The following is a 26,245-nucleotide window of genomic DNA, read 5'->3' on the forward strand; positions in this document are numbered from 1 at the left end:
ATCACATTTTATACACGTTATTATAGAGTATCTTATGTAATACTAGTGCCTATATCATAAGCACAGTTCTTATGCAACAAAGAACATAGAAAATAAAATCCAAAGTCGCTGTCACTAAGTTTGGACTCTCTAGCTTCCCGTACTAATCAGACAGCTGCACCGCATTCAGTTGACGCTAGTTTCTCCTCGTATGGGTACTGTTGCTCTCTGAAACACTCCACAATGGCGTTTCAGTGTCAGAGAGACTGCTATATGAAAGAGGTATGACGATGTGATCGGTTTACATGTGAAAATCTGTTCTTAACTTTTTCGCAAGAACACCTAGTGAAGTTTAACATTCATTCTGTGCAGACGCGCTGAAGTTAGCACGGTGATGCTAATGCTAATGCTAATGACGGTACAGTCCAGTCAAAGATGCCGACAGCTAACATTACAGCTAACTGTACTCGTATATTAGCAAACAAAAGATATAGCATTTATGAAGACGCTTCTATGATGTTAAAAGGCAGACGTACTGCATATCTTTTCATGTTGCCGATTCAATTTTGAGCTCTTTTTAAGTTCAAATTGGTAAAACTAGGGAAGGTGGATTGTACAGTAGCGGAGTTTTCCAAGGTTTAAAGAGTCATTTACAATATGTAGAAACGTAGTCGCTGGTTATGTTCTGTTAAAGAGTGAGCTCTAACACCCAGTCCAGCAGCTGCATGCCTGTCCCATTCTTCCTGTAGGCCCAAAGGATTCATTTGATATTTTCTACTTCAGTTTGTCACCACTGTGGTGTCCTGCTGCCCAGCTGAATTAAAACACGAAGTCAATGGAAAGAAAGAAACCCTCAAGGGATTCAATGTCAAGCTCCAGGACACCATCCTGTTTCCTGAGGGAGGCGGCCAAGTAAGCTGTGTTTTTTCCTCTCTCTCTCCAAAATATTCATTTATCATCTTCTACCACTTATCAGTTTCTGGGTCGTGGGGGTGCTGGTGCCAATCCCAGCTCATGTTGGGTGAGGGTGGCGTACACCCTGGACAGGTCACCAGACCATCACAGGGCCAACACACACACACACACACACACACACACACACACACACACACACACACACACACACACAGACAGACAGACAGACAACACTCACACTGAGACCTACAGACAATATAGAGCCACCAATTAACCCAAACACGTCGTCTTTGGACTGTGGGAGGAAACCCACACCAAGCATGGGGAGAACATGTTAACGGCACACAGAAAGACCCCAGGCCCAGAGGGCAACAGCACTAACCACTATACCACTGTGCTGACCCATCACCAAAATAATAATGTCCAATTTCACTTTCAACACTAAAGAATCTTCCACTCCATTTTTGTTGTGTCTTCCATCAGCCAGACGACCATGGGCTGATTGCAGATGTCCCAGTGATAAGGGTGACAAGGCAGGGACCAGAAGCCATACACTTTGTGGCGTCACCTCTGGCAGTGGGTCAGGAGGTGCAAGTGAAGGTGAACTGGGAGAGGAGGTTCGACCACATGCAGCAACACTCAGGTTAGGATTACGAAACAAATAACCTCAGAGACTGTTATACTTGTTGAGTATGGAACGACGCTGAATGTATTACTATGGCTACGCATTGTAAATCCACAGTTTTTCTAAGACACATTTGCCTTCTTTCTGAAACTTAGGTCAGCATTTATTGACAGCGTTGGCAGATACAATGTTTGGATTCAAGACCACATCTTGGTACTTCAGCACTTCATTGATTTGTTTTTTTGATAAAGATTAAAGAATCATGGATTTATTTGACATCTTTGTTCTGTTTTGTTCTGCTTTTTTGTTTTTTTTTAAGGGACCTGGGTCGTCAGCGAAGTGTTATTGAGCTTGACACTCCCTGCATGAAGCCTGCTCAGCTTCAGGGCCTGGAAGAAGCTGTTAATGAGAAGATCAGAGCTCATGTTCCCGTCACTGTTCAGCTTCTCTCTATTGATGATCCTGCAGTGGAAAAGGTGTGAGTAATGCGCTTACCACTGCAAAAATAAGCACAGACAAAATCTGCCTGAAATTCAAGGCTTTCTCTTTGTGTGTGTTTGTGAACCAGGTGAGGAGTCGAGGGCTGCCAGAGGACCATGCAGGACCAATTCGGATTATTGATATAGAGGGCATCGATGCCAACATGTGCTGTGGGACTCATGTGTCCAACCTCAGTCACTTACAGGTACAAGTTCATACACAAATGCTGATGTGACTCATGGATTTCATAACACCACTTGAATTCTGAAGTTGTCTACATATTGCATTCATATCATATTCATACAATTTAGAATATCTATGCTGAAAGAATTTATTCAGCTTTTCATTTTATTTTATCTGAATTTTAGGTAATAAAGCTACTGGGAATTGAGAAAGGAAAGAAAAACAAAACCAACTTGATATTCTTGGCAGGAAACAGGGTACTGAAATACGCAGAGAAAAGCTACAGTACAGAGCGCGCAATGGTGTCTATTCTGAAGTAAGTTCAAAGTATAAAGTGTCAAATGTCATTAGTGTGAATTATATTCATTCAACAAGTGTGGGTAAAAAAAAAATCATTATTCAACAGAACTGGGCCTGATGAGCACGTTGAGGCAGTGGACAAGTTGCAGAAGTCTGTTAAGCTGCTACAGAAAGTAAGTGAATCTCTTCATCAGTGGTGTCTGCTCCAGACGTTCAGTCTTTGAGTTAAAGAAACGTTTGAAGGATTGATGTTGTAATTCCTACTTTTTGCCAGAAGAGGTCATTGAGAGCAAAGACCCCTTAAATTACAATTATTCCATCTTGCAGACTATCACCTAGCACATACACTGTAACCATCATAAAAATGTCTTTGGCAGACTAACCTGTCCCTCCTTCGAGACATGGCTGTATTAATTGCTAAGAACTTTGAGAACAATCCACAAAAAGGCAACTTCTTCAGTTTGCACAAGTGAGAAATCCCAGGAGATATTTTGTAGAGACAGCATTACACATTGTTCCCACAGCTCACCTCTAAAGAGTTTGTATTTCTTCCTACAGAAAAGAGGGTGACAACGAGTTTATGAATATCATTGCTAATGAAATAAACACAGAGGTAAGCTCATAACTGGAATTTTTAATTCTTGGTAATGACAATATTTTTGTTAATAAGCCTTGTTTTGATTGCTCTTAGGAAACCTTGGTTTTCCTGACTGTCGGAGAAGATAAGGGACCTGGTTTGTTTCTGCTGGCTGGACCCAGCAGATCAGTGGCTGAGATGGGTCCATGGTAAGACACCACCACATTTTGTCTCATCTGTTTAAAGTATTAATGTTGGTTGGAACTAAAAGAATTTGTGCTTGCCAGGGTGTTAAAGATGCTCAAAGGGAAGGGGGCAGGGAAGAATGGACGGTTCCAAGGCAAAGCCAACAGTCTGGCCCAGCGAGCAGAAGTGGAGGTGTTCCTGCAGCAGCACTGCAAACATCAGACCTCAGAGGAAGAATAACTACACTTAAAAGCCAATGAGGACAGTCCTAATTTTGTGAGACAATGAAGCACAATTATGTATAAATATATAAAAGTTAAATGTCAAGTACAGTTTAATTGCACGCATGTTAAACTTATTTAGGATAAGATTTTTTTTTTTTTTTGCTTGTTTTTCCAATTATTACTCCCAGTGTCTGGAATCAGAGCACATCAATCTGCCATTTAGACACAAAACCAGTTTGAAACACAACCTAATTGTATTTTCCTGTTGACAAACTGACACAACACATTTCTTTAATGTTTATTATACAAAACATGTATAGACAAGACAGTGAGTTAGTTAAAGTATTCTCTAATTTGGCACAAGCTGTGAGATAAAAATCCTTGTATAATGTTATCCGATAGAACTTACACTAATGACACAATATAACAAATTGCTAACTAAACTTTAGTGCCACCTGATTTCCATAAAGTATGCAAAAATATTACAAACATCTTACAACATTGAGCAATCCAGTACAACAAAACTACTGACCATAAAAAAAAAAGCTAAAGCTATTTTTTTTCCCCTCATTGTGTCCATGACAAATAAAACCTGTGATATTAGACTGCAATACAGTGTACATGGAGTTCTATTTTCAGTTCACTAAATGTATGATTAAAAAAAAAACTATGGTTTGGAAACAAATCACAGATGTTTAGTTCCGGCGGTGTTGCTCACAAGTCAGAGTAGTGGTTTAGGCAAAGTGTTCATGATGGAATGTATTTGTTTAGTGCAAAAGTGCAAGCTCCCCCTCCCCATTTATAAAACACATGAAAACTAGAAAAATCACCTCCTGGCACGTGCATCTGCAAACTAGTCAAATATGGTCACATTGTAACGTGATGATGTCACAGCGAAGAGCACCGTGGTCTATTGAAATATAAAATCTTACCAAAATCAAATCAAATATAAGCAGTTCATCCTTGAGTTCAAGTGATGCTTGTATCAAATTTCTCTCCAGGCTTGACTGAGACGTCAACCCTGCCAGTGCTGGCTGTAGCAGGCACAGTTGTGAAGAGAGATGAGTTGGCCGTAGCTGTGGTCAGTCACTGATCCTGCGTGCTTTCTATCCTTTAACACTCCACTGCTGCTCCTCCATTTCAAACTTATTTCAGAGGCTGTACAATCTTCATTGATATGTAGTTCTGAAAAAGGAACAATCAGTAAATCAAATCCTTTTCTACTGGACCATGCCTACATAATGCCCACACAGCAGCACGTTTATGATTTCAGAATATATGACCAATATCATTCAGGCACCTGTCCTTACCGGTAAAGAGTACAGCAGAATGGCAAGGAAGAGAACCACTATGAGGAGAAGGATGAGGCCGATGAAGAGGCACCGAAACCTTTTCCACACAATGAACTTCATTGTCTTACATGGGTTGGTGAACCAGAAGAAGGACGTCTCTGGGCGTCTGAAGATCATGAGAGAGAAAATATATTGTATTTGCCTTTCAGAAGAAAAGATAGATGGGGCATGTGTATAATGTGCAAGTCACATTCCGACTTCTTACTTGGGAGGGTCTAATTTGGGGTTCATGTTGGGCTCGTCCCTGCCTTTTCCTGCAGGCCTCTCATCTGCTTCTGCTTCCTTTATTATCTCCAGCGTCATCTCCACTTTCCCCTACAGACACAGGACAAGCAGACATCAGAATGAGGTAGCAACATTAATAAGGTCCTTGACATTTTCAAGACTCAAAATGGAGCATATGTCCTGATTAGACTTCTGAAATTTCCTTTAGAAGTAATGAATGCAGCTTCTAGTGCTAAAACTCAGGAAGGAAAACCATGCGAGTTGTTTTCCCATTTAGCTGACAGGCACTCGGAGAAGGAATTTCTGTTCATTCATTTGCTCTAAAGTTCAGGTTTGAACAAGACAGTTTACTTAAAGATAAGACCGCCCATCAATTTCTGTGTGCTTTCTGCTCATACTCACGCCCAGGACCGTGTTCCCATCCTTCTCAATGGAACAAGGCCACCAGCCTCTGACTGACTGCTGTGCAAACAGAGACTTGGCATGCTCTGTCTTGTGTGGAGCTCCCATTTCCACATTCATCATCCCCAGCGAGCACTTCTCTGGGGTCTTCGCAGGAGCAACCAGGTCTCGCAAATCCAGCTCCAGTGAACCTGGAATCCCCAGAGAAAGTGGTTAGGCTTTGTGATATCACTTTGGAAATTCAATACTTGGAAGAAAAGTTGAGTTTTATGGATTCAACTTTAAATTGTGCATCTTACCAAGGTAATCATCAAGTGAGAATTTGTCATTGTCCCATATTTGAACAATCAGCTTAGGAGGGATCCTGAATTCTGTTTTGTCAAGACTCCAAAAGTGCTCCTGCAGGGGGAGAAAATGCTTTATGTAGTTGTATAATTTCTCCTATATCTAAAGTGGCTTTATGTTAACATTAGCACTGGTCAATAATCCAGACAGGCCTCACCTTCTTAGACACGAGGCAAAGCTGTTCAGCAGGCAGGAAGTCAAAGTCAAAGACAAACCTCCAGTTAAAGTTACCGTCTCCATCCAGAGACCTGTAGTGCACATCAGTCTTCTGCTTGTTCTCTTCCATGCCTGGCATCCAGCTGGTTGAGTGAGCAACAGGTGTGATCATCTATCATCTTGTCTTTCTACTATACAGCTTGCTTTAAATGTCATCCATATTAAAACTGTTAAACTATTAAAATCATAAATGAAGGGAAAGATTTCACACCTGTGATAGCTTTAAGATCCACCTTAAACAAGATATCACTGTAGTAAAATGTAATATTTAAAGAATTGAGAGTACCCTTTGACGTAGATGTCACTCATGTGTTCTCCAGTGATGCTCGTCTCATCTAAAGTCACATCGGTTGTGTTCCAGATGACAGCACGCAGGAAATATCTGAACGTTCAAACACAGAGGAAATCACCCTCCTGGTATCTAATGTGACCTGAGACCAAGTGCCAAAGAGCTGCACATCACTTACTTCTTAGCCTTGCGTGGTGTGACGTCAAAGGGAGGTCCAGGGTGGCCCAAGCTTTTGGGGAAAACGTCCACCCACATCTGAAGCCTTCCCTAAAACAGCACAATGTACAGGCTACAGAAGGCAGCTGTATGAAATGTGTAGATGAATCTAGTTTGTGTAAGTGGCGATATCCAACCTGAGAAATATTGGGCTGGAATGTGCTGTACAGGGTCCTGGTCTCCACGTGTTCAGGGACAAGTCCTTGTTTTCTGAGCACATGCAGACAGAGGCGTTCTCGGGCTGGACCCAAGTGTTGATGGGCTTCTTTGTTGTTCTCTGGATGTAAAGACATGTTGCATCCTGATTAGACTAATATCATACCAGTCAAGAGCTGCCTGCTGTTATTACATTAAGAGTGCAATAACACTAAGACGCGATACTGAGGCAACGTCAACCTTACCAAACTCAGCCAGTGTGTAGTCTTGGCCATTGAAGGTGAGTGAGTTTCCGTTGTCCTCAGTCCTGGGTTTGGACAGGCCTTTTAGACGGGCCAGATTCTCCAGTAGCTGAGATGGCTTTAGCTGATCCCTCCACTGGTTAATACCAGAACTAAGACGGCACGACAGAAATGTCAGATTAATAGTCTTTAAGACTTTTTTTTTTTTTTTTTCCCCCTCGCAGCCTTGTGATTAAAATTTCCTTACATGCAGTATGTTTGCGGAAGTCCGCAGTAAGAATTATATCTGGACAGGAAGCGGTTCTCCAAGTCAATTACTGTCTCGCCAACCTTCTCATCACGGCTCAGGAGATCATAGTCATAGACAGAGATTTTCAGGTCCTTGTCTTGGGGCAGGAAACATGTCATCTCAAACATCCTAAACAAAATATATATTGTTGAATTAATGAGATGTTATTTAAATGTGTTAATTTGTAAAATGATATGAATGTTACCTTCCAAACACAGGGCTGATGGTGTTGGGTATGTAATGGTCTCTGTCTTCAATTGTATTCTTTCCCAGTGATATTTTTATGTATGGATCACACTGAGCAGGAGAGAGAGGAGGTGTTTAATACCAGGTGCACACTGTTGGAACATGCTGCTTTTATTGCTGGGAATATTGGCTCGTTCTCACTCTGCCGTTATTGTCTTTAGGCTGCAGGTCTATGGCCCGGACCACATAAATCCTGACCACACACTGCTGAGGTCCACTATCAGGCAGCTCTCTGAACTGGCGGGGAGGAGGAGCAACACCTGGGTCATCTGGTAGAGGGTACACCCTGAATGAACCCTGCAGGTCAAAGGAAGACGCACAAATCACAAAGTTTGTTACAAAAAGTTACCTAAATGTTTTAGCTACTAATAACGTCTCGTACATGTGCTGATGGCGGGTGATCGGACCAAATTATATTGAATTGTGTCCAACTACCTTGAACTCGCCAACCACTGAGGGGTCGTCATCTCCATTTTCATTCTTGCCACGCTGCAGTTTGAAGGTGTTGCAGAAGTCTCTCAGGCCTTTGAATTCAGTGAGATCCTCCAGTTCGCAGTCATACACCTGAAAATACAGAGTCACAAACGGATCATCTCTAGCTACAGAGAAGAAACACCTTCACAAAGAACCAAATTCATCTATGATTAATGATTAATATTTCCACACGCACAAGATATACAACAAAGGGAGGAAGATGCTAGGCTGAATTACTTTGAGGGTGTCATATCCTTTCTCGAGATAAGGGCCACATTTTTCATGGTCTCCAGTTGAAGCGTAGAATTTGCTCCACCAATCAATCGTTTCTTTTTCCTGGTGGTTGAATCACACAATATCAATAAATGCATATTTGATTCTCTGCCTTTGGTATAAGAATCTGAAATCTGAGACATAACTGTCTTGGCATTGCTCACCTTCTCTACATGCTTTCAAGATAGAAGATGCAATGTGAAACAAAACAGAAGGTTACTTTTGCAAACACAGACATACATAGATATTTCAAAGAAAAGAAGATTATGGCAAGAAAGGATGATTAAAAGATCAACAATGGTCAACAGATCTGTGAAACAAGGGCGTAACTGTAGTAATACTGCAGGCCTGTCAGATCAATAGATCACCACCTGTCCCTTTGTGTGCGATTGGGCAGCTGCAGCCACAGCATGAGCGGGTTAGAGTTATGATATTGGGGTGCTTCGGACGAGGCGGATTTTAAGGATCTGCAAGGCTGCAGCTGGACCCTTCTTTGCCAGAAAATTCTGTATTAAATTATGGCCAGTGTACTTTTTGTTATTATACTTTCATTTCTTTAACAGTAGATTAAAGAGCAAGACATTTTGGTCCCCACTTGGATTTCATTCTTGGCCAAAACAGCATTTGAGATTGTTTGACATTTGGCGAGCTAAGCTTACTGCAGTACTGTATTTTGATGTTTAACACCTGCCATACTAATAAGCCTCTTTAAGCAGAATACTGCAAACAGTGCTTTCAGCCACACTGACCACAGAATCAACTTAAATGTGAAAACTGAGGACCAAATTTCTTCCCATTTACATATTACGCCCCTGCAGTGAAAAAGATTATTGAGATGCATTCATTAAATTAATACCAATTAAATCAAAGTACTATCACAGTTAATGACAATCTCCGGATACATTAATTGCGTTGAGTCATTATTTGAGTCATTCGCCAAGCTTGCTGTGGATGAAATTATCTCATTGGTACCCAGCCTTGTGAATTAGAAAGCTGTAACACGCAATTATACATACAAGGTGGGAGGGATGAGAGGCCATTTTGTTGACAGCAGCTGACATGCTGTACATGAACTGTAAGCCAGAGTAATAACGTCAAATTTGACTCCAGTCAAATTCTGCACTTCTTAGTAAACGGGGACAATCATGTCTTTCAGAAAGAGCAGTAAACAGAGTTACTTGTTAACATCCACATATGGAATTAGTGACTGGAAGCAGTAGACAGGGGGGGACTTTTTACCTGAGCTTCTAGCAGTGGTCTTGACTCCTCCATGTTAATTGAGAGAGATTGTTTGCCAGGGGAAGCCATCATCAAAGCCACTGTCAGTGATGGAAGGACAACATTAGAGCCAGGCTTGTTGTCTTTCTGTGTTGTGTGCTTTGGCATGCTTCCTTACTTTTGGAGGACATGGCTCCATCTGCAGTGATGACGTATGGATCACATCTGAACTCCTCCAGAGAGGTGATGGTGCACTGCCCCACCACGGGCTTCCTGCCAAACGGACGGTGGTCGATCACCTTCAGAACAATAGGAGGTGTGTACATCTCATCCTTTGGAAGGAGCTGGACACAGTGTGGAGAAAAGACATTTAACATTTGTCATCCTCCTATGCTTCATTTCCATACACACTCTGTAGCTGATGCAACCCCGTCTTTACCACTTTGATGAAGAGGACGGAACTGGGGAAGTTGGAGCTCTTCTTCATATTCTTGATGACAGCTGACTCCACCTTCTGCCCCCCACACTCCACCACCAGGCTGGGTGAGGACACTGAGGCCAGCTGGTAAGATTTCATGTTCCTCAGACCCCATGCTAGAATCTTGATGGAAAGAGACGCGCACACAGATGATTCAGATTCATTTCTTTATCATTACAGCGTGAAAGGTATTAAGGTCGAGTTTTACCTCCACAGCAGTGAGTTGCACCACCGGACGGATGCCCTGTGGAACCATGTAGAGGTTCTCTGCTCTCTTTGGGGGAACCAGTGGAAGATCTAACTGACCCGACTACAGAGAGAATAGAGTCTCAATTACCCTTATGCCTTTGCTTTTTACGTTAATTGCAGGTTTGATCACACTGCAAAACCGAGTGCATGAGAAAAGAATCTTGAAAATCATACTCTTGTATTGATTACTGACACTGGCTCTTCTGCACTACCTTGTCTTGAAGGATGAGTTCAGCAGCCACCAGCGCCTCCCCTGCCTTGCGTCCCATCTGGGTAATGGGATGCCAGAGAAGTTTTGGTGTCTGATCCATGTTTGGATTTGCCTTCACAATTGGGACACAAACACTGCGGCCCAGCAGCTCGTCCTTGCCCTAGATAAAGGACAACACATATTTGGACTAAAATTGCTGTACTCACAACGGGGGATGTAAAGTTTAACAGAGAGGCTTTCTGAACAATTCAAAGTCAACTTTAAGTGTAGAATATTATACACTCCTTAATTAAGCACTGAAATCTTTACATACATCTTGCACAACTCACCACTTGGTCACTGTCATAGAACTCCAGCACAATATCAGGGGGACGCTGAACAACATTCTGGGGGTCTCCATAAATCTCCAGATCATTGAAAATCAGAGTTTGGTCCCAAGTTGGGTTCAGTGTGGCTCGCAGCCTCTCTGTGGTTTTACTTACGTGCAGGAAGGAGACATGTGCATATGGATCTGTGGAGGAGGATCAGGTTTGGCAATTTCTGCAATTAATGTTCATTCATTTTCAAACTCTTATGACAGTTTTATATTGTTATCCAAAACTGGGCCTTTAACCACCAAAAGCATACCAGAAAAACTATCTTTATCCATAGATGTCAAGTTCCGGGCCTCATAGACGTACACACGCAGATGGTACAAATGTGACCCTTGAGAAGGGAGGGGGGGAAAAAAAAAAGAGAAGAGAATGAAGCAAGATCACATCTCACAACATGAATACACACACTTGTCATTTGTGTAAAAAGTTTTTTCTGTGCGTTTGCAGATATTTGTGTACTCACTGTCGAAGGAGCAGGACACTGTGGGTGTGTTGGCACCAAACAACTTGGTGACATCAGCCTTCGAGCCTTTCTCCTCAGTATCAACACCCTGCAGAATAAATGAAGCAGGCATCTCAGAGCCCCAACGTGTCTCATGAATTACACACAGCACGACAAAAACAAGTGAATATTAAATGCAAAGTAAGTATTTAATTCAGTGCGATCAGATCTTGTACATATTTTCATTTCTTCTTGGATATGAGGATGAATGCAGATTATGGTCCTAATTTTTACCCATACCCGAATTATTATTCTTATTTTTTGTTCACTCACCAAGGCCCCCTCCAGCTGAAATATGGCAGATGCTCCAAGGCGGTCTTCTGGTCCCATCTTCCGCCTCCAGCGCCTTCGTCGAAACGTATCAGACGAACGCTCCTTCCTGTGGAACTTCCAGCCAATCAGGGAGGAAAATTCCCACCCATTGGGGTCACCTTGATCCCGCCTCTGTGTGAAAAGATAAACATGGCTCAAAGTCTTTGAAAATGTATTTGAATCATAAGTAATTCTCAACTATAGACAGTAAAACAAGTGAACGCCAGAGACTCCTCAGTACAAGTCTCTCATCAGGACACAGACGCTGTTAGCCAAACATTGTCCTACGATCTCAAGCTCACCTCCGTTTGTGTTCCTGGTGATGCAACTCTCTTGCGCGGCCTAACCAGCCTTCTTCTGCGGTGGACATGGTACACCTTCTCTGCAGCCACCCAGGACCGAGGCTTATCATCTGGAGGAATGGTAACTCCATATTCCCATCCTATAGAGTGCACACACACAGGAACACATACAGTTGCACAAAATGTTTCCCACGCAAACATATGGATGAAATTCAAATTCTGCTTTAAGCACAGGTGTATGTCAGTACCTTGATCATCCACAGCTCTGTTGTCATCCACAGTCCACTCGTCCTCCCAGGCCCAACCTGGAGGACAGTCAAACTCTCCAGGGTTAAAGCTCTTCTCGCCGTTCTGCACAGCACAAAAAGGCATACATTCAATTTGTAATGAGTTTATTTTATTAATGTGTTTTCTTGTGTATTAGTACACAAGAAGAGAGTTCTAGAGTTCTGGGAAAGGATTCCAATAGAGGGATTGAGTCAGAAGGGGGGGAAAAAAAAAAAAAAACAACAAATAATGAAGATGGTATTAAAGTGTGTGTGGCGGAATATTCTATATATTTATTCACATATTTGTGAGTACCATAGTGACACAGAAGAGGGGTTACTGTGTCGATGGCGCCGTGACATTTTGCACATAATTTGAATGTGAGCTTGCCATTCTCACCACATCAGTGAAGGGCTCAGAGGGGGCCTTCCACTCTCCACCAGGGAAGCGAGTCTCATTTTGGAACACTTCATCCATGAACTCAGTGTGTCCTGCATCTGCCTCTGTTAGCAGACTGAAACACAGTACCAAACATGCTACAAAAATCCACAATGAACAATCTTAAACAACTTAAATGGTTTAAAAACAACTCCCTGATACAGCAAGTCCTGTTGCAGCTGTAGTAAAATGATGATTAAATGTGAGATTGAAAGAAGGATTTGCATGTTTTAACAGGAACTGTGTTGCATCAGGAAGTAACTGGGCCTTACTGCCATAATGCCTTCACTGTGTTAAGGGGATGTCAGGTTTAAATGTGAACCATATATCTCAAAAATAGGAAAAAGGAACACACACCCTCACAGTGTTGAAAAGGGAGGTGGAGTGGGCATGGCAGAGATGCAGTAGTTTGTGATTGAGAGGGTCTTTTACTCCAAAGTAAAACTAACATTGTGCTAAGTGTAACTTTGGAGTTGGGATGGAAGGACAGATAGCAGCATTTCTTAGATTGAAGAGATTCACTTCCAGCTTGCTGCCACTGGCTGGTACTTTTGTTTCCTTACACCCATTAAATCATTTTCTCAGGCATGTGAGGAATGTAAACAGTAGAAAGCAGACCGTGTGTTCTGTGGGAAAATGTACAGTCGGCTCAAACAACCGTTGTTGCATTAATTTAGAAAGAGGCTCCAGTGCTCAAAAATCAAATCACCAAATCTTTGGTCAAATGTATGTTAGAAATACTAACTAAATGATTATTTCCAACTATGCTCACGCTTTCTCAGGGTCAATGAACCAGTCATCCTCCCACTCCCATCCTCTGGGGGGCATGAAGTACTCTTGCTTCAGCTTCAGCTTGCCAGTTACATCAGAGTATTTGTGGCGCCCCACCAGTCCCGTAGTCCCCCACTTCCCAAACACTTGGGCCTGGTTTTCATACTGTAAATGCAAAAGTGGAGATATCTACCAGTCAAATTAGTGACTTAACTAAGACAGCAATAAACAGCTACCTAAGTAAAAGCTGCGCACACACGCGCACACACACACACATACACACACACACACACACACACACACACACAGATTTTTGCAGTGACGTACCATCTCAGCAAACACACTGAAAGTTCCTTCAGCAAAAGAGTTGAATTTTTTTTCATGTGCAGACAGACCCAGCCACATGTTCACTCTAATTTGAACGGGCACTTTCAAGCCCTTGGTTTTGTCCATGGGGTACTAGAGGTAGAAGAAATACACAATAATAAATCACATGGAAACAATAATTTCGGGGAAATTCAAGTCTAAAGCATGTTCTCTCTCTGGGAGAATTTTTTTTTTTTTTTTTTCACTTAAACAGAAAAAGGTATTTGGACAAAATATTATGCAAACCGTTTCCCCACATCAAAATGTCTGATGTTATTTCTGATTGCTTTATTTTTTCAACTGCAGTTGCATGCCTGTAAAAAGACGGTCTGCGTCTTGCCACAGTGTTGACCACACGCCTGCTCGCTGTATGTGGAGAAAAGGATTTGGTGAGCAGGTATCCGACTGTAAGCCACTCTCTTCTCGCCCCGGAGCATCCAGATGATCACGTCAGGCATGCTGTTCTGAGGCTGGACACGATGACGTGAAAAACAAGGGCATGTCAATTAGCAGCCTATGATGATGTTGATGTCATTTCATTTATTCTGTACTTTTTAAATCAACTTTATTCCTGATAAGCACCTTTGAGCTTTCTTAAAAGTGCTCTATTAATTTAATGTGTTGTTATTGTCCATATTTGTACCTCCTCAGCCAGCATTTGAAGTTTGTCTGCCCAGGACTCGATGTCGGACAGAGTATCTCTGATCTCTGTGGCCTCCCCTCTCATGAGTCTGGCTCCTTCCATGATGGTTTTCAAAGCGCTGTCTCGCAGCTTTTTGAGCTGGAGGTCCAGAGATGTGAGGTTGGAGTGGCCCTCCAGCTCGGGTGTTGGGAAACTGGGCAAGAGCAGACAAGTTGCTATTCAGTTCGGTGAGTTGGTTCATTAATACACAATCGGAAATGATAAAGAATTCAAACGACTTTATTGCATTACTACTTTTGACCAGCCATTGGCTCACCTGTTGATTTATTTGATTCCGCCTCACATTTCATTACAAGACAAAAGGGCATCAGAAATTATCTATCAGTACATGTCCATTATTTACCTTTCTAGGTCTTCAATCAGCGTAGTAAGCAACTTCAACCACACCTCAACGAGTTGGTTGTCTGAGACTTTAGCAGCGATGGCAGTTTTAAATGCTTCCAGGTTGGATTGCTGTATCAACAACACAATAGGGAGGAGGATTATAATCCAATTTAAACAGGCTGTCATGGTGGCAAACACAAACATTAATCCTTGAGAGTATGATTTTATGTCTGCAACAATGAGAAGTAAATCATAAACTGGGCCATTAAACAGGACAGTGAAGTATTACTGTACCAGGCGATGAGTAATGTAGAGGATGATGTTGACAGCGTCCAGGCGGTGGCTGATGTCCTCCCAGAATGAAGTAACCACCACCACTGGCTTAGTGTTTGCCCAGGGCAGGTAATAGTAGTGGTTACCTGGAAAGAATGCACACCAGGGCATCTTTAGTATGTGGACAGATGAAGCAACACGTCAGATAATGGCTTTGTCACTCACCATCGAACACAGCACAGCTATACTGAGTGGTGGAGGCAAGTGGTTTGCAGGTGTTGTCCAGTTTGTTGCCATAGTTGCCGATGCTGACCTCAAACTGGATTGGTTCTCCAGGTTCCTGGATCATGGAGGCGCTGTGGAAGACTGCACAAAGACAGAACTTCCTCCTCCTCTGGTATTTCTGTTTCGGAGAAGTAAACGAACAGAAGACAGAAAACAGAAAACCCAAAACTGATTAGGACTAATTATTGTGAATTATAAAGTCCATTCACTTTTTGCAAGATGGTTACATTTAACAATTAAGCCTGAACTGAATGAGTCAAACCACAGTGCCATCAAAACTCAACCACACCTGTCAAGCTTCAGTCACTGAATAAACACTTCCAGTACCTGTGCCACCAGGATGTCATCACTGTGGATGCTGTCTACGGCCTTGTCTACTTTTCCCTCTAGCTTCGTGGACAGCTCGACCAGGATCCTTCCCCTGTATGCCACTCCTTCAGCCTGCAGAGTGACAACATAACAGAACAAAGACGTTGCAGGAAGACTAAACCCTGAGAGTGTAATTGTAGCTTCATCACTACCTTCCCCAAGTTGAGATCCTCATAGGGGTCTGGCAGCCCAGTGAACTCTCTGGGGCTGCCGTACAGGTTGACATAGCAGGGCCCAAAGACAGGCAGGAAGCCCACCTCGGACTTGCCTGTGTTCACTGGAGGCAGAAGGAACTGAATTAATCGCCATTAACTTTCAAGCCAAACACAGCAAAGCTTCAGTGTTAGTATGTCGTGGTGCTCTATTTTCAGCGGTGGTGATAGACAGACTGACATGGAACAACCGATTGCTGGGAAAGCACGGGGTTGGGCACGACAACAAAACGGTTAAACATGTAAACATAATTGTTGACAAAGCGCAGCAGGTTTATATGCAATGTGCTCGCACAGAATTAAATAGCGTTCAAAGCATGCTTTATGCATCACATCTCATGCAACACAGAACAAAAGAGCATTGGTGAACCTTCGAACGATGACATTTCCCCATTTCCCGCATGTTCCTCTATGCCAGGAGAAAAAGGAGAATTCAAACACCATTATCAAGTTTATTCAAAAACGGAACAGGAGTAATAGCAGTCACTTCAAAATGTTCTTTTCCTGACAGTGATTATCAACAGGTGAGATGCAAAGGTTCTGCATTGGAGTCCAAAGATAATACCTTCTATTTCTCCACCAGACGAAGCTATCCTGGACAGGTTCAGGTACGTGGTGCCAATGGCATCATTCCCTGTCACTCGATCCCTGCAATCACACAAACGCAAACTCACGCTGCATCCATTGACTCATCTGTTAAATAACAAATACATTGTACAACGTCGGTGCACTCTGCTCTGTTTTTCCATGCGACCTCCAAGAAGGAAGTACATGGAAAAGAAAGCACTCTCTCTTTTGTTATGTCAAAATGTTTTTGGTTTCAAAAGGGAATTTATTGGCCCCTGTATCCAAGTGCATTTTCAGCACCCTCTGAGAGGTACACTGTTTTTCTAACCTTTTTGCTTCCAGTTATTTCCGTTCAGCCTTCCTGGACCTGAGTTATCTGACTGTTCCTTCACTCACAGAATGATGAAAATTAGCTGAGAGAGTGCCAACAGGATCCGATGGCAAGTTATTGAGGGGAAGGGAGGGGCCTGCAGAGTGTGAGTCATGTACTGCTTCATTATTCTCATGTGGTTGGTGGCAGGACATGGACAAACATACTGCAGCTGACTGACTGCATCAGACTGCAAACAATTTTACTCCTCGCTTAAGCCCACATAACACTAAGAGTGCACTAAGATGGGCTCTTGTCTTATGAACAGAAACTGAAATTAAAATCCATTTACATGGATATTTAACATTTGTTTGACTTACCAATCAAAGACCGTCAGTTTGACAGACTCACACATGGAGGGGAACTACAGAAAATACAAGAAACTGGTTAAGCAGAGGGAAAAAAAAACCCCTTTAATTCATGTCTATTACATCCTTATGTGTGCCATTTAGTGGAATCCTGAAGACTTTTTACCTTGACCTGGAGGTGCAGCACTTGGTTCCACTCAGGGTTTGCATTTTTTTCAATTATCTGAGTACAAAGCTTCACAGAGTAAAAAAAGAAAAACAGACATCAGTTTAAAAAAAAAAGAAAAAAAAAAGAAGCTACCTCCAGTCCATCTACATTCACCGCTGCATCTCAGCAGAAAGAAATCAGAGTGAACCTTTTTGCCTGCAAAGCGAGCTTCCAAGAAAGGATCCACCAGGTTCTTTTTGTTTTCATCTCCTCCAAATAATCCTTTCAGGTTCTGCACAAACGCATCATCCACTGAAATAAAACATTGGAGGAATTCATCAGCTATCAGAATTTATGGTCAAACAGAATACATAATCCACAGCCCATCTTACTCTGGGGGATGTCCTCTGCTCTGAACACCTTCAACGACAAGGTGGCCCATCGCAGGGTCACTCCAGCCGGCAGCAGCAGGTTACTCTCTATGTCATCTTGGTCATCATTATAGTCCCTCTTCTCTGCCTACAGTGGCATGGAGAGAAGGATTTAATGAAAGAGAAACCAAAGGGACGGAGTCACCTTACTGACATGTGGAAAGAGGCAACAGGGAGTGAAAATCTGTCGTACCGGAGGCTCATCTCCAGTCCCCACCACAAAGAGGCTGACTTTGAGGTAGCCTTTTGCTCCAGAACTGGAGTCATCAGGGTCACTCAACAGCACCCATTTCCTCATGACACAGTGGGCTGCAATAAGACACACACATCACATAAAGACCAAACGGACCAACAGATATTTTGAATAGAGATACAACCATGAGGTAAATACCCAAGGAATCATAATGATTCTCTTCATATTGTTAAAATGCTGATTATAGTTTTTTAAAAAAGTGCACACAAAGTGTAAAATATATATCATGGCTTTCACATAGTTACATATATAAATGACAGAAAGGCCTACTCTGATAAAATGTAGCACTGTTAACATCCATACAGGTCAGACAACAGCTGTCTGTGCAAATGTAAATGACACACAAATCTAGTGTACGGTTTGTGAAAAGCTTACTTGGTTCGTCATACACATAACCAATGTCCAGCTATGTGAAAGAAGAAAAAAAAAAGATCAGCCAAACGAAGACAGCATTAACCACACTTGACATTTAAAAAGTACGTGCGGAAAAGGAAGCAAACCAAGCACCTTGAATTCCCCCATCAGACTGTCCGCCCTCAAAGAATAGGAATTATACACCTACAGGGAGGAACAAAACTGTTAACATATTTATACGCACAGAGGATTGGATCTCAGAATTCACCAAGATTGTGCTTACCCGAAAACTAAAAATCTGATCAAATAGATCTGATGGAAGCTTGTGGACGTTGTAGAAGAACATCTGCAAAAAAAAGAAAAGAAAAGAAAAAAAAAAGCAGCACGATTTAAATGTAATTAGAATTATTGCTGAGAGATTTTACTCCTCTGCCAAATACACAAGTCACAGGGAACATTACAATTATGACATAATTGGAAAATATAATGTAATTTTTGCTAACAGACATTTGTGTCATAATTTGTTCATAAATTAAGGACAGAAAAATGTTATGAGGCTACAGTGACCTTGACCTTTGACCACCAGATTTGAATGAGGTCACCTCATGAGTGCTGAACTGAGATATCGTATTTATAAGAATGAGATGGATGGACAACCTGAAAACATTCTGCTTCTATCTCTGCCTGTTCATCGATAGGCAGAAAATGTCATTTATTTAAGGTGGACCATGCATCTCTTACCCTTAAAATTTACACTTACTTCATCAAAGAAGGGGTTGTTTCCTCTTTTGATCCGTGTCCTGTGGGTCTGTCCACACACACTGACCTTCACCACTGGTTTAATGTTATTCCCGGGCAATTGACGGGCCTCAATGATTCGGACACGGATCTGAAAGATACACAGTATCACAATATCGTTGTGGATGAACGGGATTTATGGGAGTATAAAAGCATTTAGCTGGATCAATCTGCTGCAGCCACCTGAAACTATCCTGAAATTTAAAATTTGAGAGAAAAAAAAAAAAATAAAAATCTTCGACATGCAACAAAAAAAAAAAAAAAAAAAAAAAATCATGCCAGTAACATCTGTTATTTCATACTTTATGTTGCTGGCTTTCAAATTGTCATCCCTTCCTTAAACATAACAGAGAACCAAGAGGGGAGTCATCAACCTACAGCACATAATATTTGTGTAAACAAAAGGCGGCAAGTTCCTGCTAATCAGCTTCTAATTAGACAAGTGTCTGAATTTGCATTGGTTTCATGCAGACAGCAGTGCATGCTGTCAACACCCCCGAATGGGCTGAAAGCAACACAGACTATGCCTTGTTTTAGAAAGATTGTCTAAATATTCTAAAAACAAAACAGTATGCAATCAGAACAATTAAAAAGGTCCTAAAAAGGCCCACAAAGAGGCTTTAAGTGCTCCATTTGAAACAACACAAAACTGCTTTTGTTATTTGATCTGCATATTAGAAAAACTGAATGAGCAGAAGTTGTTGGTCTTTGTTGATGGTTGTGCACCATTTTAGAGGAACCCCTATGACACTGACCTGAAAGTCCTGAGGTTTGTTAACCAGTCGGTGGCGATTCTGTCCCCTGGTCAGCCGCTGCCGGAGTTTAACAGCCTGACCAGTGGGTGAGGCTCCACCTGCAGAGGGGCTTTGGCCTCCGTCTGGTAGAGTCTCATCACCCTCTTCACCACCACCACCACCTAATCACCAGGCAGGCGAGATACTCATGACGTCATTCCTCTAATCAAATGGAATTCTGCCAGTAAACTTACTGCAGCAATAAGAATAAGGTAACATACCAGCATCCACTGTTGCGTCTCCTGCTTGAGGGTCATTGGGGTTGGTTATCGCACCTGCTGGCGGATCGTAGGCGATTACGAGATTGATTGTGCCCTAGAAAGAACGGATCAGGTGATCATTTTATTTAAAATGAATGCAGGGTTCAACTTTCTTATATTCTTAACTCACATTGACAGAAAGAAACTTACACCAATATCCTGTCCATTTTCATTCACCAAAGGCACATTTTTGGATGGCAGTGATCTCATTTGACCTGTGGCAAGGTCTCTCAAAGAGACTTTGGTAGAGCCGATGAATCTGTTGAGGGGGAGGAAAAAAAAAAAAAAAAAAAAAATCAGTCCAAACAAACAAACAAAACATTTAATAACCAGCCACAGACACAAGCTTCCATATTTTAGAATAGTAATGGCCATCCCACTGTACAATTTTCAAAGATGTTCTGACATACATTAAACAGACTTGTATATTAGAAGCAGATTTCAGAGTTGGTGATTCAGCATCACAGTCTTTTTGGGGGCTACGGGTCATGCTGAGGTGTGGCCACTGGAGGGCGCTTCTATTGTTTAGTTTACCATTCTGATTTAAATAAGGTGGACAAAACACTCCTGAAGTTATTCTAGATTGAAACAAAAAGTTATAAACCACAGAGATGAAATGCTGGAGCGTTGCACCACCAAGAGCTAACAAACCCTGCCTGCTCAGACAACAAACACACCTCTTTAGGCATCATGTCATCACTGCACAGGAACTACTGACCCACAAGCTGTGTGTTTAGATCTGCTGTGACCTGCACTGCTGTTGTCTCCATTTGGCCTTTTAAATGGCATCTATGAGGATGAGAAATGGGATGATGGTGACCACTTTTGTGAAATAGTCAACATTACGGTAACCTGAAAACACACTGCCACCTAACCCAATCAAAGCTACAGTACCACACGGCGTTAAAACAAAACTAAGTTGCTCCTCATTATCTTTATTTCAGTTAAACAGGTTCACAGTAAAAACTTCCCTAACAACTGTACCAGACACAATGACAATTGTAGCAGTTTTCCATTAAGTAATTGGAAGTAACCGCTTCAGCATTTTTTGTACAGTAAAAGACATCCCTTCCTGAAGTAATCATTAACACCTAAATGATTAAGCAGAAAAAGAAACTAATTAACCAACTTGTTGTTAAGTTTGTGGGCACAAGATGCAGATAAGCTTGAACTAATGTTACAATTACATTCCTCTGATAACTCAAGGACACAAAATTAAATCAAAACAAAGTGTGGCAAAGTTCCCAGCTATGTGAGTGCTAACATGAACAGTCTGTTTAATATATCCAGTTTTTCCTTTTCTTTCTATGTAGGGCCACTTGAAAACTGAAAATTTTACAGCATGTGGTGGATCGTTGCGTCCTGGTTTGCAGCCAAAAACCTAAAAGTCATTAGTGCCAAGAAGAAATAATTTAATCAAAAAAGGTTGCCAATAAGCCATTAGAATCTGGATGGCTTAACATTCGGCAGTGCTCCTGATAAGGGGAATTTTCAGAGTCAGACGTACACACATTCACTATGGATCCTAGTATCCAGATTACCTAAACTACAGTATGTGCAACCATACAAGGATCTAATATAGTTTAGTTTCACACTCAAATAAAGCTGTAGTTTGTTGGCACACAGTGGATGCATAAATCGAAATGAGATGGGAAAAAAACTTGAATCATCTTGTTCTGGTTCCAATTTACCTAAAAATATGATTTGATGAAATGAGAATTCTATACAAAAGTACTCAAGGCAGGATTTTTGGACAGCTGCACAGCAGATAACCAACATTTCATCGCTACACAAATAGCTGGAAGTGACAGCAGAGTTTTATTACGAGTGGAGACAGGATGGGGTGTTATTATTTTGGCAGCAATCAGGGCTATTCATCAGGAAGGAGGTTAACACGGGGATTCTCTGAAGATTTAGTGACTTTAAACCTGGTATGCAGCCTCAGATCTGAGACACAATTACAATGCTTAAGTGCAAATTTCCAATGGCATCTTCAAAAAGAGCCGAGCAGGACTTGGACTTTATCAAAGAGGTCGGCCCCCCAGCAAGATTTGGCAGTTGATGGAGTTTTTAAGATTGCGCAATATCTTACCTACTAACAACGCTGTTTAATGTTAATGATGTATTGTGTAAGGACATAGGGCTGTCTCTAGATAGATTTAGATTTGAGTTTTGCATCCACTTTGTATTTAGTATGCTAAATGTTCTCGTGTGAGTATTCAAATATGAAGGGATTATGTCATGTGTGTACAGTATCAAACCCTGGACACTGGCCTGAACATCTAGTGTCAGTTGTGAGAAATTGGCCAGCAACAGGAGCCCAGCACTGTATTTGTTGTCAACAGATGCCAAATGACATGCTTGGGCTGATGAATTTGCCCATTGTTTTCCATGTAAACAAGCAGTAGACTGACCTAAACAGAGCTCGTATCCATTGTCAAGCTCTGGTGAGCTGGATGTAGGAGCAGTTTCTCCCATGTGGCAGGATGTCAAAGCCTCCTATAGCCACCAGAACAGCTGGTTGTTGTCACATGACTTAGAGTCAGACAAAAAAATTAAAAATAAATAAAAAAAAATCTCCAGGCCTCACAGGATACTCAGTTTGGGGATTACCTTCACCTGACTGTGAATGGGAATGGGATGATACAGCTCATCTCAGAAATGTGGCAAGACTGTGAGAAAACAGTGATTCCTTGATAGTCCCCTGACTGTAGGTGTCGTCTTACATTTATCAACAAAGACTTCAGCACTGCCAGGCAGGAAATGGCAGGCAGGAATATGATTCCATAAACAAGTGAGGGGAAAGCAGGCCATCAATATACACATGTCTATGTCATCTTTTTTAGCATCCCCACATTTCTACCTTCAACATACATTTGTGCAGAATAGTACAGTAGCAGCCATTTTAGTGTCAGCATATTTATTTAATGATTCATAAATTCGAGGACTGCCCAGTCACTATCTCCACTGAAAAATGCAAAGCAGGAACCAAAATAAAGGTTTCAAATGGGTTTCATCAACTGGTTTGCCTCCTCCCAGTTGCAGAAACCCTACAACATAGATGCTGGTCTTTTCTGCTGAGTTATTAAACTTCCAGGTTGAATAATCTAACGAGCATATGGTAAAACTGCTTAAACACTCCCACAGAGGAAGTCAGATCTCACCGTCACCTCAGATGGCATTCCAAACAATGGATATAGAGAAATAATGTTTAAAACCTCTCTTTGTAATTTTCATATTCATGTCTCATCATCACCGACCCCTTAATTTGGTTGCCATGACAATGGGGATTACCCATAACAACATCTGGAAAACCACTTTAGAGAGAGAGAGAGAGAGCGAGTCCTGCTCTGCTCCCCCAGTGTAGATCTTTAGGGAATGTGTCAGACAGGCCAGCCCAGTGGAAAACTTTACTCAAATTAACACAGAGTCATACTGGAACAGCTCCTCCCTCAGCTATGACTGTCCCATACACTGGGGAAAGTTTTAATCTGCAAAGCACATGAACAGAAAGAAACTTATAGTTGTTTAGTTGTTTTTACTTCACGAGAAATAACTGCTTTCATGTGCTTTGCTTTCTCGCCATTAACAAAACTTTGATCGCAGCCCTTAGTGGTGTCGAGGAAACATTCTTTGTGGTTGGTTGTAAGTAATCCCATGTGTGCTTTTATCTTTATTTGGAAAAACCAAACTTGAGTTTTTTTTGTTTTTTTTTTGAGTGACTTTGCAGTACACCACACTTCTCTTTATATGATGTTGAAGCAGCACATACATGCAGGAATGACTTCTCTGTTGACTGGAAAGGATTTGCCACATACTCTATTTTCCTTTCTACCAGTCACACGGTGCCATACGAATCCCAGCAAGAGAGAACAAAAACAATTCATCCAGCCATTGTTGCCCAACCAGCATCAGACATCCCACACAGTCCTGCAAGTTCCAGCATGGCAAATAGGGTGTGAGGAGGAAGAGTCAGCCAATTACATAACTCAAACGCTATGGGTTACTATGAAAAACTGCTGTGTTTCTAACAACGTCTTAACCAGAGGGCCAGTAGCATGTGCTGAGGATTATTCGGCAGCATTGGCAATTATTGTACTTCAAGGTTTTCCAGATTAACTCTAAATTCATTTAAATACCATCTGTACTGTGGCCAATTCATGAGTGAAAAAAACTGGTTGAAGGCAGATATGATTCCCATTGTTGACTAACTCACTCTCAGTAAACAGACTAATTTCTTAGAGAGGGTTAACCAGACTCTTCAGCCAGGTGAGGCACATCGCTTCTCTTTTATCACTGCAATCCCTCTGTTGCACAATACACAAAGCCAAAGTGAACAGGGCACTCAGTTTAAGGGATAGTTATTGCACTTACTTGTCTTTCCCAATGGTTTCATAGTCTTTCACAATCACGTCAATGTAGGAGCTGGAGTCCAGTGGAGCACCCTTCAGATCAAATTCAAGCACCTACAACCCATGAGAGACAGTATATAAGATACGATTCTTCAATACTGTCTTATATTCAACTGAATGTCAGAAATATCTGCTCAGCACGTAAAAAGCAACTAATCTAATCATTCACATAAGCTATTGACATGATGAGTACATGAGAGACTATCATGTGGTGACTGCAGCAAACTGTTGACAACATGTGACTTATAGTATCAGATCTAAAGGTAGACAATCAATCTGGTTCTGTTTTCTCAAGCAGCCTATCTAAACTATCTTTGACTGAAGCTCCAAATGGAGGAGTAAGCTAGAGAGATCTACCTCATTCCATACAGGATTCACTTCACTGTCGATGGACTTTGTCTTCTTCTTTTCATCTGAAAGGAAAATGAAATATTTTGGTGGAAAGACTTTTTTCTTGCCTTTGTTATACCATCTGTTTGACCTTCCAATTAATGTTTTGTATTCTAAAAGTTATGAAATACACACAACCACCAAAACGAGACAAAAACCATTTGTTCCACTTGTTTTTTGGCGGTGTGAAATTATTCTAATCTAAACAAGCATATTTTTGCATGAGGGATATAATTGTCAACAGGCAGCAGACATTTCCTTTGCATGTAGGCAGGAAAAGGGTGAATCTGCCACACCTGCAGGTGATGATGAGGACAATGGGACAAAACAGCTGAGACCAACTTGGGCAGATTACTGAAAAGATCATCAGCTCCTCTGAAGAAGACAAAAAGCAGATACCATGCCTCGGCTGCTGTCCGCACTGTGACTGCTATCATTTTAAATCAGTAGCTAAAGGCCTATAATTCCTAACATTTCTTTTCCCTTCATTACAAGCCCCCCACCCCCCCCGGAACCATATCCTACAGATCCAAACAGGAACTGTTGACAGCTGCCTTTGTGTCCAGATAAACTGTGATATGTTGGAAAATTTCCATAATGGTGCAATATAATTTATTAATATTAGGTTAACCAAAATGACATGTTACTAAAACTCCCAGCTGGACCTCCTGACAATGTATTTATCAATAGAAGCTCATTAAAATCAAGGATAGTTGGATAAAAGCACAGTAAAATAAGTGACTAGAAACGTCCCCTCTCTAGAAAGCAGCGTAGAAGGGAACAATCGTTCCCAGCAGATTGTTAGTTAAAACTTTAAGACTTGAAGAGATGCCTACCTCTAAAAATCACAGATGTAACTGGATCAGGGCTTCCAACCCTCTTTTTAGGCAGACTTTTGGCTGACTCCACCACAACTCGCAACATGGTGACAACAACAACAACAAAAAAGGAAATCAGTGAGTTTGGAGATTAAAAAATGCTCCCGTGCTTTAACATCCTCACTGTCCCATCACCGGAGCAGACAGGGCAGGGCCGAGGAAGTGTGTGTCCAAGCCGGCGGTGCAGAGGGGCGGACCACTGGGCTGAAATTACCGAGTGGAGGCGGCTGAAGCGCTGCTGCCATCCAGTGAGTAACCGAGAAACCGAGCACATGCGAGTTTTTGATGATCGGAGACCTGCATAGATTTGTGTGATTGTAAAGATTCGCAGTATGTCAAATCACTGTCAATAAATCAAAACAAAATGAAACTGCGCCAATTCAAGTTTTCCAGGCTCAATTTTAGATGTCATTCACGAATTCACAATTTATCGA

The 26,245-nt window shown here is 41.7% G+C and overlaps 2 protein-coding genes across 3 annotated transcripts; one reads left to right on the forward strand and one right to left on the reverse strand.

Annotated features, from left to right (window-relative positions):
- The first annotated feature begins 150 nt into the window (after positions 1–150).
- aarsd1 (alanyl-tRNA synthetase domain containing 1) lies at positions 151–4,014 on the forward strand. The gene is made up of 12 exons (XM_029527397.1): positions 151–261; positions 763–891; positions 1,378–1,537; positions 1,675–1,732; positions 1,839–1,995; positions 2,088–2,204; positions 2,368–2,498; positions 2,589–2,655; positions 2,860–2,951; positions 3,041–3,095; positions 3,174–3,268; positions 3,347–4,014. The coding sequence occupies exons 1-12, from the start codon at positions 223–225 to the stop codon at positions 3,483–3,485; spliced, it is 1,239 nt and encodes a 412-aa protein (XP_029383257.1). The 5' UTR covers positions 151–222; the 3' UTR covers positions 3,486–4,014.
- LOC115059734 (myoferlin-like) lies at positions 3,765–25,985 on the reverse strand. Of its 2 annotated transcripts, XM_029527393.1 has the most exons (55): positions 25,770–25,985; positions 24,901–24,956; positions 24,506–24,597; positions 20,282–20,390; positions 20,093–20,186; positions 19,833–19,993; positions 19,040–19,168; positions 18,563–18,625; positions 18,433–18,483; positions 18,301–18,331; positions 17,866–17,981; positions 17,634–17,760; positions 17,450–17,553; positions 17,260–17,328; positions 17,106–17,149; positions 16,414–16,496; positions 16,219–16,257; positions 15,789–15,913; positions 15,595–15,708; positions 15,208–15,385; positions 15,004–15,128; positions 14,729–14,838; positions 14,326–14,518; positions 13,997–14,152; positions 13,644–13,775; positions 13,318–13,481; positions 12,507–12,621; positions 12,089–12,191; positions 11,841–11,980; positions 11,500–11,670; positions 11,188–11,275; positions 10,978–11,055; positions 10,680–10,861; positions 10,352–10,510; positions 10,099–10,200; positions 9,852–10,013; positions 9,591–9,756; positions 9,434–9,513; positions 9,211–9,267; positions 8,359–8,370; positions 8,159–8,257; positions 7,883–8,011; positions 7,589–7,744; positions 7,407–7,498; positions 7,160–7,330; positions 6,916–7,064; positions 6,652–6,791; positions 6,477–6,565; positions 6,296–6,391; positions 5,951–6,092; positions 5,748–5,847; positions 5,449–5,639; positions 5,027–5,136; positions 4,780–4,927; positions 3,765–4,654 (listed from the first exon to the last, which is right to left on the reverse strand). In XM_029527393.1, exons 1-55 carry the CDS (start codon positions 25,855–25,857, stop codon positions 4,616–4,618), a joined length of 6,219 nt encoding a protein of 2,072 aa, XP_029383253.1. In that variant the 5' UTR covers positions 25,858–25,985; the 3' UTR covers positions 3,765–4,615. The 2 variants fall into 2 exon arrangements, with proteins under 2 accessions (XP_029383253.1, XP_029383254.1); XM_029527394.1 differs by lacking the exon at positions 16,219–16,257.
- Positions 25,986–26,245: the final 260 nt, after the last annotated feature.

Source organism: Echeneis naucrates, chromosome 19 (assembly GCF_900963305.1).
Source record: "Echeneis naucrates chromosome 19, fEcheNa1.1, whole genome shotgun sequence".
In the NCBI taxonomy this organism is placed as follows: domain Eukaryota; kingdom Metazoa; phylum Chordata; class Actinopteri; order Carangiformes; family Echeneidae; genus Echeneis; species Echeneis naucrates.

Bases quoted from the DNA above. Each gene is read 5' to 3' on its own strand.
- aarsd1 (XM_029527397.1), top strand. From the start codon at position 223: ATGGCGTTTCAGTGTCAGAGAGACTGCTATATGAAAGAG. The intron at 1,996-2,087 runs GTGTGAGTAATG...TTTGTGAACCAG, and splicing joins ATGATCCTGCAGTGGAAAAG to GTGAGGAGTCGAGGGCTGCC. The intron at 2,499-2,588 runs GTAAGTTCAAAG...ATTATTCAACAG, and splicing joins GCAATGGTGTCTATTCTGAA to AACTGGGCCTGATGAGCACG.
- LOC115059734 (XM_029527393.1), bottom strand. From the start codon at position 25,857: ATGTTGCGAGTTGTGGTGGAGTCAGCCAAAAGTCTGCCTAAAAAGAGG. The intron at 17,329-17,449 runs GTTCACTCTGAT...TACTCTGTGAAG, and splicing joins CTCGCTTTGCAGGCAAAAAG to CTTTGTACTCAGATAATTGA. The intron at 6,093-6,295 runs GTACTCTCAATT...TCACTCAACCAG, and splicing joins AGTGACATCTACGTCAAAGG to CTGGATGCCAGGCATGGAAG.